This window comes from Cygnus olor, chromosome 1 (genome assembly GCF_009769625.2).
Source record: "Cygnus olor isolate bCygOlo1 chromosome 1, bCygOlo1.pri.v2, whole genome shotgun sequence".
Classification (NCBI taxonomy): Eukaryota; Metazoa; Chordata; class Aves; order Anseriformes; family Anatidae; genus Cygnus; species Cygnus olor.
Window position 1 is genome coordinate 98,214,330 of NC_049169.1, and position 12,260 is coordinate 98,226,589.

At 51.2% G+C, this 12,260-nt stretch overlaps 1 protein-coding gene across 2 annotated transcripts; it reads right to left on the reverse strand.

Annotated features, from left to right (window-relative positions):
- Window positions 1-52: 52 nt before the first annotated feature.
- POPDC2 (popeye domain containing 2) lies at window positions 53-10,659 on the reverse strand. Of its 2 annotated transcripts, none has more exons than XM_040571706.1 (4): window positions 9,550-10,659; window positions 7,197-7,305; window positions 4,297-4,816; window positions 53-494 (listed from the first exon to the last, which is right to left on the reverse strand). In XM_040571706.1, exons 1-3 carry the CDS (start codon window positions 10,038-10,040, stop codon window positions 4,343-4,345), a joined length of 1,074 nt encoding a protein of 357 aa, XP_040427640.1. In that variant the 5' UTR covers window positions 10,041-10,659; the 3' UTR covers window positions 53-494; window positions 4,297-4,342. The 2 variants fall into 2 exon arrangements, with proteins under 2 accessions (XP_040427640.1, XP_040427636.1); XM_040571702.1 differs by having other exon boundaries at window positions 4,435-4,816; window positions 9,550-10,657.
- Between the last annotated feature and the right edge of the window lie 1,601 nt (window positions 10,660-12,260).

The following is a 12,260-nucleotide window of genomic DNA, read 5'->3' on the forward strand; positions in this document are numbered from 1 at the left end:
TCACATCCTTCAGACAATGTTATCTCCCTAACCAAATCCTCAAACACCAACAGTTTCATCTCTGTCTTTAATGGGAATCATTAAACAAAAGGGAACACAGATCCTGTGAGCAGGCTCGTGTCGCTTGCAGCCGTATCGGTGTGCTGTGGTATCAGAGCTGCCGACACACTTCGGACTAAAAATCAAGCCAGGGAAGCTCCCTGGGGCCGGCAGCTCCAGGCGAACATCGTGGGGGTGGGAGGTGCTGGAGTGCCACTGCAGTTCCACGCGCGTGCTTCACGTGCTCCTGAGTGTACGTGTCTGTGCGGGCAGACGTTTCGGTGCGTGCCAAAGAGTGTCTATCTGGTCAGAAACGTGAGTGAGCAGACGTGCCCTCGGAGGGGCTTTGGGATCCAAACAGCCTGTTGTTCCCTAGAGCTCAGGGGTCTGAGTGGGAGCCAGGGGGGCTCGTCCTTTGCAGAGAGGGTTGGGGTAGCTCTGGAGGTTTCCAGAGGCTGCAGAAGGAAAGCAGTGGGGGGGGAAGGAAAATGGGAGGGAGGAGAGAGAGACAAAAAAAGAAAGCACCATTATTATCACAGGAATAACTCGTCTTCCAAACTTTTCCAACACACAAACCTCATGGAGCCCACCATTACCTTTCCTTCTCCCCTCTCCTCTGAAATTAGCATGCAAAACTGTGCAATTCCTCCACACATGGTAAATCAGCAGATGAGGTTACCCACCCACCTGAGGCAACAAAAACGAAGCTCTTCAAAGCACATCCTCTGATACCGGTGAAACAAAGCCCACAGCAACTTTAGTTTTACTCATGAAGCAGGTGTAAACCAGTTCCTACTCACTCAGATACTGATATACAGGCCAACAAGCACCCATCCGTCTCACCCACCAGACAGAAGCCAGCCCGCAGATGCAACTGTACAGAACTAAGTAGCAGCAGCTCTGCATATTGCAAGCATTGCAAAGCAACAGGCTAGGGCAAATGTGTCATGAAAGGGGGAAAACGCAGGTGGCTTTTGGTTGTTTGAAGGTGCATATGAGGAATAAAGCTTAGTTTGCAAGGGAGCACTGAGCTATATATACAGCAGTACGCTGTTGAAGCAAGTTTTGAACAGAATCTCTGAACCTGTCTCTTTCAAACAGGCAAGTTACTGAAATATCTGTCCTCTTCAGAAAGAATGTGCTTATCATAGCACGGTCTGTCTTATTCATAAGCAGTCTAGAAACTCTTTCAAGAACTAGGTAAGTATAGCAGATCACTACATCTCACATGAAAATTTCATATGAAACAACCTCAAGATGTACCAGGGGAGGTTTAGGTTGGACATTAGGAATAATTTCTTCAGAGAGAGGGTGATCAAGCATTGGAACAGGCTGCCCGGGGAACTGGTGGAGTCCCCATCTGTGGAGGTATTTGAGAGACACCTGGACATGGCACTAAGGGACATGGCCTAGTGATGGGACTTGGTAGGTCAGGTTGATGATTGGACTTGATGATCTTGTAGGTCTTTTCCAACCTAGATGATTCTGTGACCTTCACAGCACTGTGGTGATTCAAAAATTGTTTTCTGCACTGTGGCACAGCAAGGTGGCTATTGCAACAGTGATAAGGAAGGTGGTACGCAGAAGCACTTCTGCAAGGGGAATTTAGAGAGACAGAAGGTAATTACCCAGGCTGGAAGCTGCTGGGGAGCCGGATGAGAGCTCAAAACAGGGGAAAGCCCTGGGGGAGCTCTGACTGCCGGGATCGTGGCTATAGTGTACTTCAAACAATGACACTGCAGGGAATATCCCTGTTTACTATTAATGTTTTCACCACTTCTAAAGCATATGTTATGAAAGTGCTTTCCCTTGGCCACGACAGGCCTGCTCAGATAATCTGTTGGGCTGTGGTTAATGCCTGACCAGGAGAGGACCGCAGCTCCTCTCCGTCACCAAGTTTTGCTGTTTGTTTTGCACTCAAGTCATGGAGGAATAGAGTTCTGATGTGACAACTGCTGGTGTGCTGCTTGGATGGTGATGCAATTGGGATACAACTTGGATACTAAGACATGAGCAGAATAACAAGGATGTGCTCCTTCCAATGTGATGGGCTCACTACACTGAGTTTGCATTTCTTCATCTAATTACCTTAGAAATAAAAATGCCATGCTGGTTGTTGCCTCCACACTGACAGACAAGAAAGATCATCCTCCTTCTCCCATCCCAACTACTGGCCTATGAAACATTTGTGTTTTTATCACAGCTCTCTACTCCAAGTATCAGCCCACATTGATATCGCCTCATTCACAAGACCTGGAAAGACGAAATCTCCCAGCATGTTTTAAAAGGAATTTGTGAAAGAAAGCATAGCCTTGCATTGTGTCCCACAAGCTTTTCCTAACACACACAAGCACCTCTTGCGTGCATGATCATAGTGTTATCTCATGACAAAAAAAAAGCCAAAAAAAAAAAAAGCTGCGGTGTTCCTTGCCTCCTTCCCTCCACTCTTTTTTTTTTTTTTTTAATTTGCATTCGAAATTTTGGTTTATACTGAGTTTAATCAACCAGGAGAACTCTGCCAATGACCTGAGAATGGACATCCTTGTGCCGAGAAGACAAGATCCAAGCAAAGCATACAAAGTGACTTTACCCCCTTTATGACACTAACTGCACTTATTTTTGATTGCGTCCACTCAACAGAAATGCCTGACAGTTAAGAAGATGGCTGTCTCATAAATGATTCACGTTCCTGCCTCTCCAAGTAAGGACTGAAAAAGTTGCAAGTTCGTATCACCAGCAGTCTACCAGGGACTGTCACATTAATAGAACTTCGCAGATAGAAAACAAGTGAAGATTTTATTTTTCTCCTCTCTGCCTTCTGCCTTTTTTTTTTTTAATAAAAATAAATTAAGCAAAGCTGTTGCTCATTTTTTATCCAATTCAAGGAAAGCCAGACACGCTTGTTCCTTTCCTGGCCAGTTCTGCCATGTCCAAGATTTCAAGTCTGGAGGTATGGAAGCAGTACAGGAGCAGGAATGTGACTCAACTCATGGCAGAATTGTACAAAAACAGGAAGATCTTCCAGTTCTACTGCTTTCAAAAACTATATTCAACTTCCTTGCTGCCACGCAGACGGGGTTCATGCAATGGTCTCTTCTAGGACAGAAATCCCAATCCCGGGCTTAGTGTCTGGCAACTGGATGTCAGAAAGCAGCTTTTATTCAGCGGGGGCAGGAATGCACATTTGGAGGCTGCAGCTGGCGTGCAGCAGCTGGCTAAAAGTAGCTCAGCATGGAATTTATCCCTCAGCCATTTGGATCTGAATTTCAAGCACAAGCCACCCTACCATCTATTTCTGTTCACCTGCGTTGCTGCTCTGCTCCAACATCCCTCAGGCCTAGGGATTTTCCCCCATGCAGAGTAAGGAGCTGGCATTTTGGAGGAAAGCATCTTATTCCCACTCACTAAAAAGCAGAGTCTGGGGGCATGTTAAAACAATGCTTAGCCTGCCAGCCCCCCAGGCTCATTGCAGACCTTGAACAATGATGCACAGTGCTCCCCACTATCAAGCCCTGGAGGTGGATTAACCTATGCCCAGTTGTCTGCTCTCTCAGCTGCAGATACCCTTCTCAGTTCAACACTGGAGTGTCTCCAGGCTCAGCTGTACCTTGTAGTGAGCAGGTTGGGTCTGTGCTGTCCCTGTGGGCAACTCATGTACCTCCTGCACACTTGGACACCATTACAGTGCCTCTACCTCCCTGGGGAGATGCACAGAGGACAGGGCAGGGAAGAGCTTCCTATGGCCAGGTTATCGGTTTTTCCACCCCACTGTGCAACTGATGGCTGGAATAAAGCCTTTACCCTCCTTTTGCTTAAAATCACGCAGATCAAGGACAAGTCCTGGAGTTCTCTGTGGCAGCCGGTGAAAAATGCTGCAGAGCGCAGCAGACCTCACAGCAGTGTCACAGACCTTCCTGGTGCCATTAAGACCAAATAGGTGCACCTGGCAATCAAGGGGTGCATTTTGGGTGATTTCCTTGGAGAAAAAAAGGGATGTGTGGTGGGTGTTCATACCTGCTTGTACACTTGCCTCCATGTCAGCAGAGAAGCGTCCTGTGCTGGTGGCCACCAGCCTTTGCTCTGCTCTGGGGTGTACCAAACCCCAGCCCCTGGAGACCCCAGGAGAGCCATGGGATCTGCCCCTGGGGACCCCAGGAGAGCCACCTGCACTCCTCCCCAGCTCTGCGCAGGAGCAAGCCCGCGGCAAGCAGAGGCGAGAGGCCGGGGAATGACTCACTGCCGCCGGCGGGTACTTACGCAGGGATGCCACATGGGGTGACACGTGCCCGTGCCGGGTGCGCCCTCACTTCATATACTCCCCTTCGCTCACATAGTCCATAAAAGACCCCGGCAACTCAGCAAAATCTTCCAAGACAAGACTGGTGGAATCCTCACCCAGCAGGTCACTCTCGGGCCGGGAGGCCCGGGGGCGCGGAGCCGGCGGCGGTGGTGGTGGTGGAGGCTGCGGAGGGGCCTCGGAGGCACCAGCGGGTCCGTGGGCAGGCGGCGGCATGGGCTGCAGCTCCTCAGCCTCCTCTGGTTCCCCTTCAGAGGAAGCCGGCCCCAGGACGTGGTAGAGGCTGGGCAAGCGGATGTCGAAGCGGAGGCCGAACTTGGCGAAGAGCTTCTCGTTGAGGGAGTAGAGCTTCTCCGAGATGTCGTAGCCCAGGTGGGAGGAGAAGAGGCGGGCGACGTAGCGGTCCTTCCTCAGGAGGAGGTAGAGCCGCCGCCTCGGCCAGGTCACGTAGCTGCAGTCGGTCTCGGCCGTCAGCGTGACCTGCAGGGCAGGGAGGGAGCAGAGTGAGCCCCAGCTCCTGGGGGTCACCCACACCTCTCCTCAGGGGTGGTGGGGCTGGAGAACCACGTCAGATACGACCTCACCCACTGCTGATTTCCTTTCCCCAAGGAAACAATTTTGGTTGGTTTTGCTGTTGGTTTTGGTTGCATTTGTTTTGCTTTGGGTTTTGCCAACATGATTACAGCCATTTATTCTGCTACCTATAAGATCAGGCTAACGATAATAAACATTTATATACACAACACAAGACTGTATATTGCAATAAATATAATAATAAAACAAACACACAAAGGGTCAAACACTCCTGGGCTAAAGAAGAACATCCGAGTGTAATGGAGACACCGGCATGCGAACAAGTGTCGGAACAGAAATATCCTGGGGGCTCCCTTTCGCTCTATACCCAGGGGTCTCCTTGGCCTGCCACCATGGCAGAGGGCCACTGGGAAGCTGAACACAGCTTGGCTGCAAGTGCGTGTCCTTGGGATTGATATCCAACGCCACTGCCATACAAGCAGCTGCTGTATGAAAGAAATACAGGAGCTAAAACCCGAGAACTTCCCCAGGCCAAGGTGAGTGGGATTAAGGGTGACACGGAAACCGCAATGAGTAGAATGTCCTTTTCCTAACCAACTTCTAGTGCAGCAATCGAAACCCTCTGCTTCCCGCAAGGGATTAGGTGAGCTGTGATCACAGAAGCTGTCTCCTAACCAGGGCAGCAGGACAGGATTCGCTCACGAACACCTCCAGCACCATCAGAGCTCCTGGGGGAACGTGCCAGCTGCGAAACCTGACTCCTGCGGGCACTGGGAGCCAGCAGCTCTGTGGGAAGAAGATGTGGCCAAAGCAGAAAGCATGAGGAAACCAGCTCTCCTCATGGAGTGAGTCAAGCTTCTGCCACTTTTCAGTGGGCCCGGAACTGAAACTGCTCGATCCAGGCGGCCGTGAGGAAAACCTGGACGAGAGAAGCCTTCCATACCTTCCTCCAGCAAAGCCCCAGAATCAAATGTCCCTTTTTTTTTTTTTTTTTTTTTTAACCCAGATGATTGTGATGCTGGGGATAAGGTTGAGATGAGCCACAGAGTCTTATTAACTACTCGGATAAAAGTGACTAGTGTGTCTGCCAAAGGTAGCACGTCACCATGGCCAACCATGGGTGTCAAGAGAAACGTCCTGCCAGGAACAAGGACCTGTCAAAGTCTCACCTGCTGAATGCTGGTCTCACACAGCCTGATACTTCTTCATACTCCTCAGTAAGCAGACAAGATTTTAGGCATTTTTGGCACACTGCTGCAGCCTTTCCCCACCTAGGACAGCACCTCCCCACCCCAGTGTCTGGCACAACTGACCTCCCCAACCAGCCACATCTTGCAGAGCAGGAGCTCCCCAGCTATCTCACACACCACAGATAAGGATGCTCAGGAGCTCTGGGAACATTCAGTTCCACAGAAATTAGCTCAGAGGGCAATACAGATGTCTTCTCAGGTTGCACACCATCCAGCTGTCTGTTTCCCACCCTAGAAGGAGAATTTCCCCTCTAGGAGCACCGGGTATCATTCTCCCTGCTCAACTCTTACACAAACACCATCCAGGAGCCAGCAACAATCTGCTGCTGGGTTGAAGCCTGGAGCAGAACACAGCCGTGCTGTTGTTGCCCTCACCTACCCCATTATCTTGGCCTGATATCTCATTTTCTGCTCAGGACCTGCAGCCCTGTGCCACTGTCACACGGCCAGCCACCGACTGCCACCGTTACTCTTGCAAGACCGTGATCAGTGGTGGCAGCAGAGCTTTCAGTACCAGCTATCATGAGCCCCCTCACACAGTACACAGGCCAAATTCAGAGCCAGGGAAAGCAGATTTGGGGAGCTGCCCCGGCTTAGCCAAGTCTGAACTTGGCTGTTCTTGTAAGAAAGCATCACCATTCCCTCATGGCTGTCCCACGCTCCCAAGGGATTAGAAAAGTCCCTCCCCATATGCCCTAACTGGCACACTCAGGACTGACATCCTGATAGGGATCAGCCTGTCCTGGCTTGTGAGTTAGAGGCAGAGAGATGTGGGCTTGAGTAATCTCCTCCAGAAGGAAAGCCAAGCAAATACGGTGGTGTTGACAGCAAGAGCAAAACCCTCTCGGTTGCTGCAAATAAGAATTGGTCTGGCCTCTCAGCAAGGGATTCCTGTGCTCAGAAAGGACCATATTCAGGCGTGAATCAGCCTTTCTGCTTCTCCACCCCAAACACATCACCATCAGAAAGGGGATATTTATGGATTTACATCACTGCCGCGTTTTGCCACGCTTACGCAGGGAGGCACGGCCGGCCAGCTGCACGTTGGGGTGGACGTGTTGGTGTCGGGGGCTTACCTGGAAAGTCCCTTCCTCAGAGGGTCGCAGTGATTCCCACTCTGGAGAGTCCAGGAACTGGTAGGGGAAGACGTAGTGGAGAAACTGCCCGTCCTGGCTCACTCGGACCCTGCCGAGAGGACAGGAGAGATACGCAGGCTTAGACCACAGAGCAGGCACCCCATGAACATGACCACACCGTGTGCAGGAGCCAGTCCCACCAGCAAGGAGAGGCTTTCTCCCTGCCACACACGTCCCCGGTCCCCTCTGGGACAGCTGAAAGTGCTCCAGTTTCTGGGACTCAACCCCTTTGCTCCACGGAAATGAGATTCACTGCCCTGTAATCTGCCTGGTTTGTTGCGTGCTACGCAGCCAGCCCCCACAGGTGCGATGCTTGGTCCCAAACCAGGACTTCTTAGCCTGTGAGGCTGCTGCTTTTCAAGTACCTCTCAGCCTGACTGTGGCTCTTTCTGCTGGCATTTTCCTCCTTTCCTCAGAGCTGCATGAGGGCAATCCCCACCTCTAGGCTGGGATGCCGCAGAACCCTTCCCCCAAATCCCACTGGCCGTTGTTCCTGCACACCACGCTGCAAGCCCATAGTTTGCTGCACATTATCATTCAACTTCTCCTGGCCTCTTTGCCTTCTAAGCACGACTTTCTCCTATTTTTGCTACAACCGCCTAACAATGCCAAGATCGAACCCCCACCCAGCCCCACTGCATAGCAGAGAGGAACCGCACAGCCCCAGGCAGCGGCAGGGCACACTGAAGCTCTATTCTTAGCTCTGTGCCACCACATCGCTGCATGATTTGGGGCCTCTTCCCTCCTGTCACCACGTTCCTCAGTTGCACGATGCTCACAGGCAATTCCAGCTTTCAGGAGGCACAGGGCTTGGGTCACTGGTGACTGCCAGCCAGCTAGATGTGGTGCCTGGACAGGTCAGGGACTGCAAGACTTTGTGATTCAGGCACATCCTGCCCTCCCAAGCCCACCTTACCTTGCTATTGCTCAGCTCAAGAGCAACAAAGCTCTGCAGGGTCAGCAAGGGCCTCACAAGGAAACAGAGTGGGTACCAAGAAATGCAAATCCAATCCCATCTCCATGGATTTTATTTACAGACTTGGTGCACTTCAGTGCAGGCTGCTCAGCACGGGGGTTTGGTAAAGGGAAAGGCACGTAAAGGAAATACACGTACCCAGTTTCCTCCCAGTGCTTTGACATTCAGCACTGGTCATTGTTACCATGATATCCTTAACACATCCCAAAAAAAAGGACAAACACCGAAAAAGCAAGTACAACTTTTCTTCTTCATGCACCCCCTCACCTCATACCAGAGAGGACGGACCACTGCAATAAACTATGAGCTCCAGGTGATGCTGGGCTCATCTTCCCAAAGGAAAATTCTTGTGAGACACTCACAGCTCAGCACTGCTCCCACTTGCAGGTCTCTTTCCCTTCCCACTCTCACCTGACATTAATGCCACGTGCCTGACAGCAGCTGGGAAGATAATATTGCTACTATATTCTGCATTTGGATTTTGCAAACTGGAAAAGAGGCATAGAGGCATGCCACAGGCTCTCAGGTGAACAAATGCCAGTACTTCATCGGCACAGTTCAGTCAATAACCAAAAAGAATCAAAAGGATGTGACTTGCAGGCAGTCAGCTGCAACCATCCCCAGGTCCCTGTGGTCCTCCTTGATGGTCTGGGGGAAGGAACAGCATGAAAGCATAAGAGCACAAGAAAGGAATGAAGCCTGATGAGGCGGTGTCCAGTAGAGGGGTGTACTCACTCTTTGATGAAATGACCTCAAAGTGAAAAAATTCAGAGCCCTGATGGTTCAGGTGTTGGGAACAGGGAGCAGAGCCTCTGCCTTAGTGCTGCTGGCCAGGGCGAGCAGGTGAACCAAAGACTGCTGCTCAGTGTATTTGGCCACCCACATCACAGAGGTGTGTCTGGTACCCACAGAGGCCACAGGTTCAGACATCTCCTTCCTGCCCTCAGAAACACTCTCTCTCAGCCTTTAGGCTCCAGGTCTGCTCCCGTTAGAAATAAAATCACAGAGTAAGAGGTGAGGACCCCCCCAGCATTATCACAAGCGAGGCTGAGCTGGCAGCTCCACTACATATTGTTTGATGCTGCAAACCATTCCCTGAAATATTTTAATTTATATTAGGGAAAAAAAATAAAAGCCAAACCCCAAAAGCAAATTAAAAACAAGCAAACAACAAAACCAAAACACAGATGCATACTGCAGGGCCCTTTCAGAGGAAGGGAAGGATCACCACCCTAATTTCTGCAGAGGGGCAGAACCACAAGAAGAAGCCACAGCACTTTTCTGCCAGACTTTGCTCAGAAATGTGAGGGTCCTTACCTGCCAGAGAGCAGCAGCGAGAGGCGGTCAATGGGCGTCTTGCCCTCCACCGCGTAGTTCTGGTCTCGGGCTAGCGGCTGCACTTGCTCCTCACAGCATTTCACAATTTCCCTGTAGACCTCCAGGGGCACCTGCAAGGGCAGGTACATGGTCTTGTAGAGAAGGTCAAACTCTTCGGGGATGGTGTCCTTGCGGAGCCGGTAAGCCAGGTGAGCCAGCTGCAGCAGGCAGACGAAGACGAGCAGCATGTTCCAGACGAAGACGTCCAGCCCGCAGGCGCTCAGCCAGCCCCACAGGGCATAGCAGAAGTAGCCTGGGGCCAGGAGGCCGAAGATGTAGAGGGACCCAAAGATGCCGCTGCCCCCCATGTAGCCCAGGAGGACGATGCAGCTGGCCAGCTGGTAGGCTGCTCCCTCCATGTGCTCCTTCCAGGCATCGCACGCAGGAGGCTGGAGGACAGCCTGGTCCCAAGAGGGGCTGCTGGCGCTCATCCTGCCCCGCTGCCCACCCTCCCTGGCCTCCTGGCGTTAAAAAACTATTGTCATACGTAAAGAGGTCTGAAACCAGAGCTGCTGGGGGGCTGTTCCTCCTCCTCCTCAGTGCCGGCGGGTCCCACGGCAGCACGCTTCAGAGCAACATGCTAAAGCACTGCCGGACGTTTTCGCGCCTAGAAAATCCCAAAAGCGTTTGTTTTTCTCTCTTCGTGGCCCACAGATCAGGCCGGCCCCCTCCCTAGCCGCACCAGAGGGAAACGGAGCTGGCAAACAGGAGGCCGAAAGAGTTCAGTCGAAGAGAAAGCAGAGGCCATTAGCTGGAATACTCCGGGACCGGACGGAGATCTGGTTGCACTGCCCCTCTCGCCAGCCCTCTGGCAGTGAAAATAGAGCCCGTGAGAGAGCTGCGGGGAGGGGAGCGTAGGGCGCCCGGGTTGGATTCGGTATGTCTATCTCTTGGCAGCCGCGAGGAGAGGGACCCCAGAGGGATAACCATGTTTGGAATTGAAATCCAAGGAGCAAAAGCAGCGAGGGGAACGGAGAGCAGGCACGCACCCGCCACTTAACATAACTCAGGCACCCAGATAAGCCGGGCAGTGCGAGGAGAGGGAAAACAACCAGCTTTATCACTGCAAACTCCAGCCGCACGCGGGGCTCAGCGCTGCTCTGCACTCTCCTGGAAGGGATTGACGGTCACGCAGCACAAAAAAGGAGAAAGGTCGTCTCCTTCTCCCGCTGCAACCGGTAGCGATGGCAGGAACTTAGCAAAAGAAGAGAGAGTCGGGTCAGTGGGAAGGATTTCCCCACAACAGGCTCTGCAGCACAGCCTCCCCACGGAGATGGGGCAGCTCCATCTGGCAGGGCATTTCAGACCACGGGGATTGAGGTAAAGCACAGAAGCACATTTGTGAGTGCAAGGGGCAGAGTTAAAGTAAACGGGACCCAGCTTTATCTATCATGAAGAGGAGACCATGCTGCCTAGAAGTTTTGGAGCATAACGCTGGGAAGCGTGCTTTGCGGGGACATCCCAGCTGAGGGAGGACTCTCATCCCACAGATAACAGGTTCTCAAGCTGCATTTTCATCTCATATATGGCAGAAAGGATGCTTTTGAGCAGGTCTCCTATTTTCATCCCCACTAAAACAAGTAGCACAGATGCTGGCAGAAGGTAAGCTCCTGGGGAAATATCTCCCATAGTAATTCTTTATAGTCATTCATAACTCCCCTGGGGCTTCATTCACCATGAGGAGGAAACACAAACCCTTTCAGCTCAGGTGGCCTAGGACACAGGTACAAGGGGGACCTGCTGAGTTCAGTTCTCCATGGTTAGCCATAGAAAAGATGTGTAAATGCAACTTTTCCCCTGCTTCGAGTACTGTGCTATCAGTCATACAGGCAGGGTCCCCCCACTGCTAGGAAGCAGTTACATTTCAGGCATTGACGCAACCGGCACAGTCAGTCAACAGTATGAAGTCAGCTTGCATGGGTCAGTGGAGTAGAGATTGGGTTTCAAGGGTGGTTGTGTTTCAGGACAAGCTCGCAGCTGCCCTGCCTAACATGCCACTCTCATTGGCACCATCCACTTAAAGACACACAATCAGTTCCTCCACTAATAGCGCTCTAGAATAACGTTATCGACTGGGTGAGGCTCAAGCAATGCTTTATGGCAGCCTTGAAGAATTCATCATGGTCTTGGATAGTACAATTTATCTCTACAATGCCTAGTCCACGTGCAACATGGAGCACTAAAGCTCCTAAGAGCAGCAAAGCTTAACCAGTTGCCATGTGGTAAGGAAATAGCACAAATTAAGCTTTGCACATGGTAAGTACGATCCACCCAGAAACATGCTTCTGTTAAGGGTGAAGTGAAACAGGAAAAATTGTCTCCAGTGGTCCCTTATTTAAGAGAAGGGATAAATCCTGCTGACTGAAGCAGAACGAGGCAAGAGGTATGGAGAAGTGAAAAACTACTTTCTCTTGGCCTTTCTGCAGAGAGGCAAGAACAATCTTACAGCCAAAGCACTACAACACAAGTATTGGGAGCCAAGTTCTGATTTTCCTACCATTGTCATGTACTTGCTAGGTGGTCCCAATAATAACTCGTCTATCTGTAGGTCTCCGTAAAATCAGTATTATACGGGGCCCTCTTTCCAAGACAGGCTGACATTTGATATAACAGAGAGTTGGGATATCAAGACTGGGAACATTTAAGAGAAA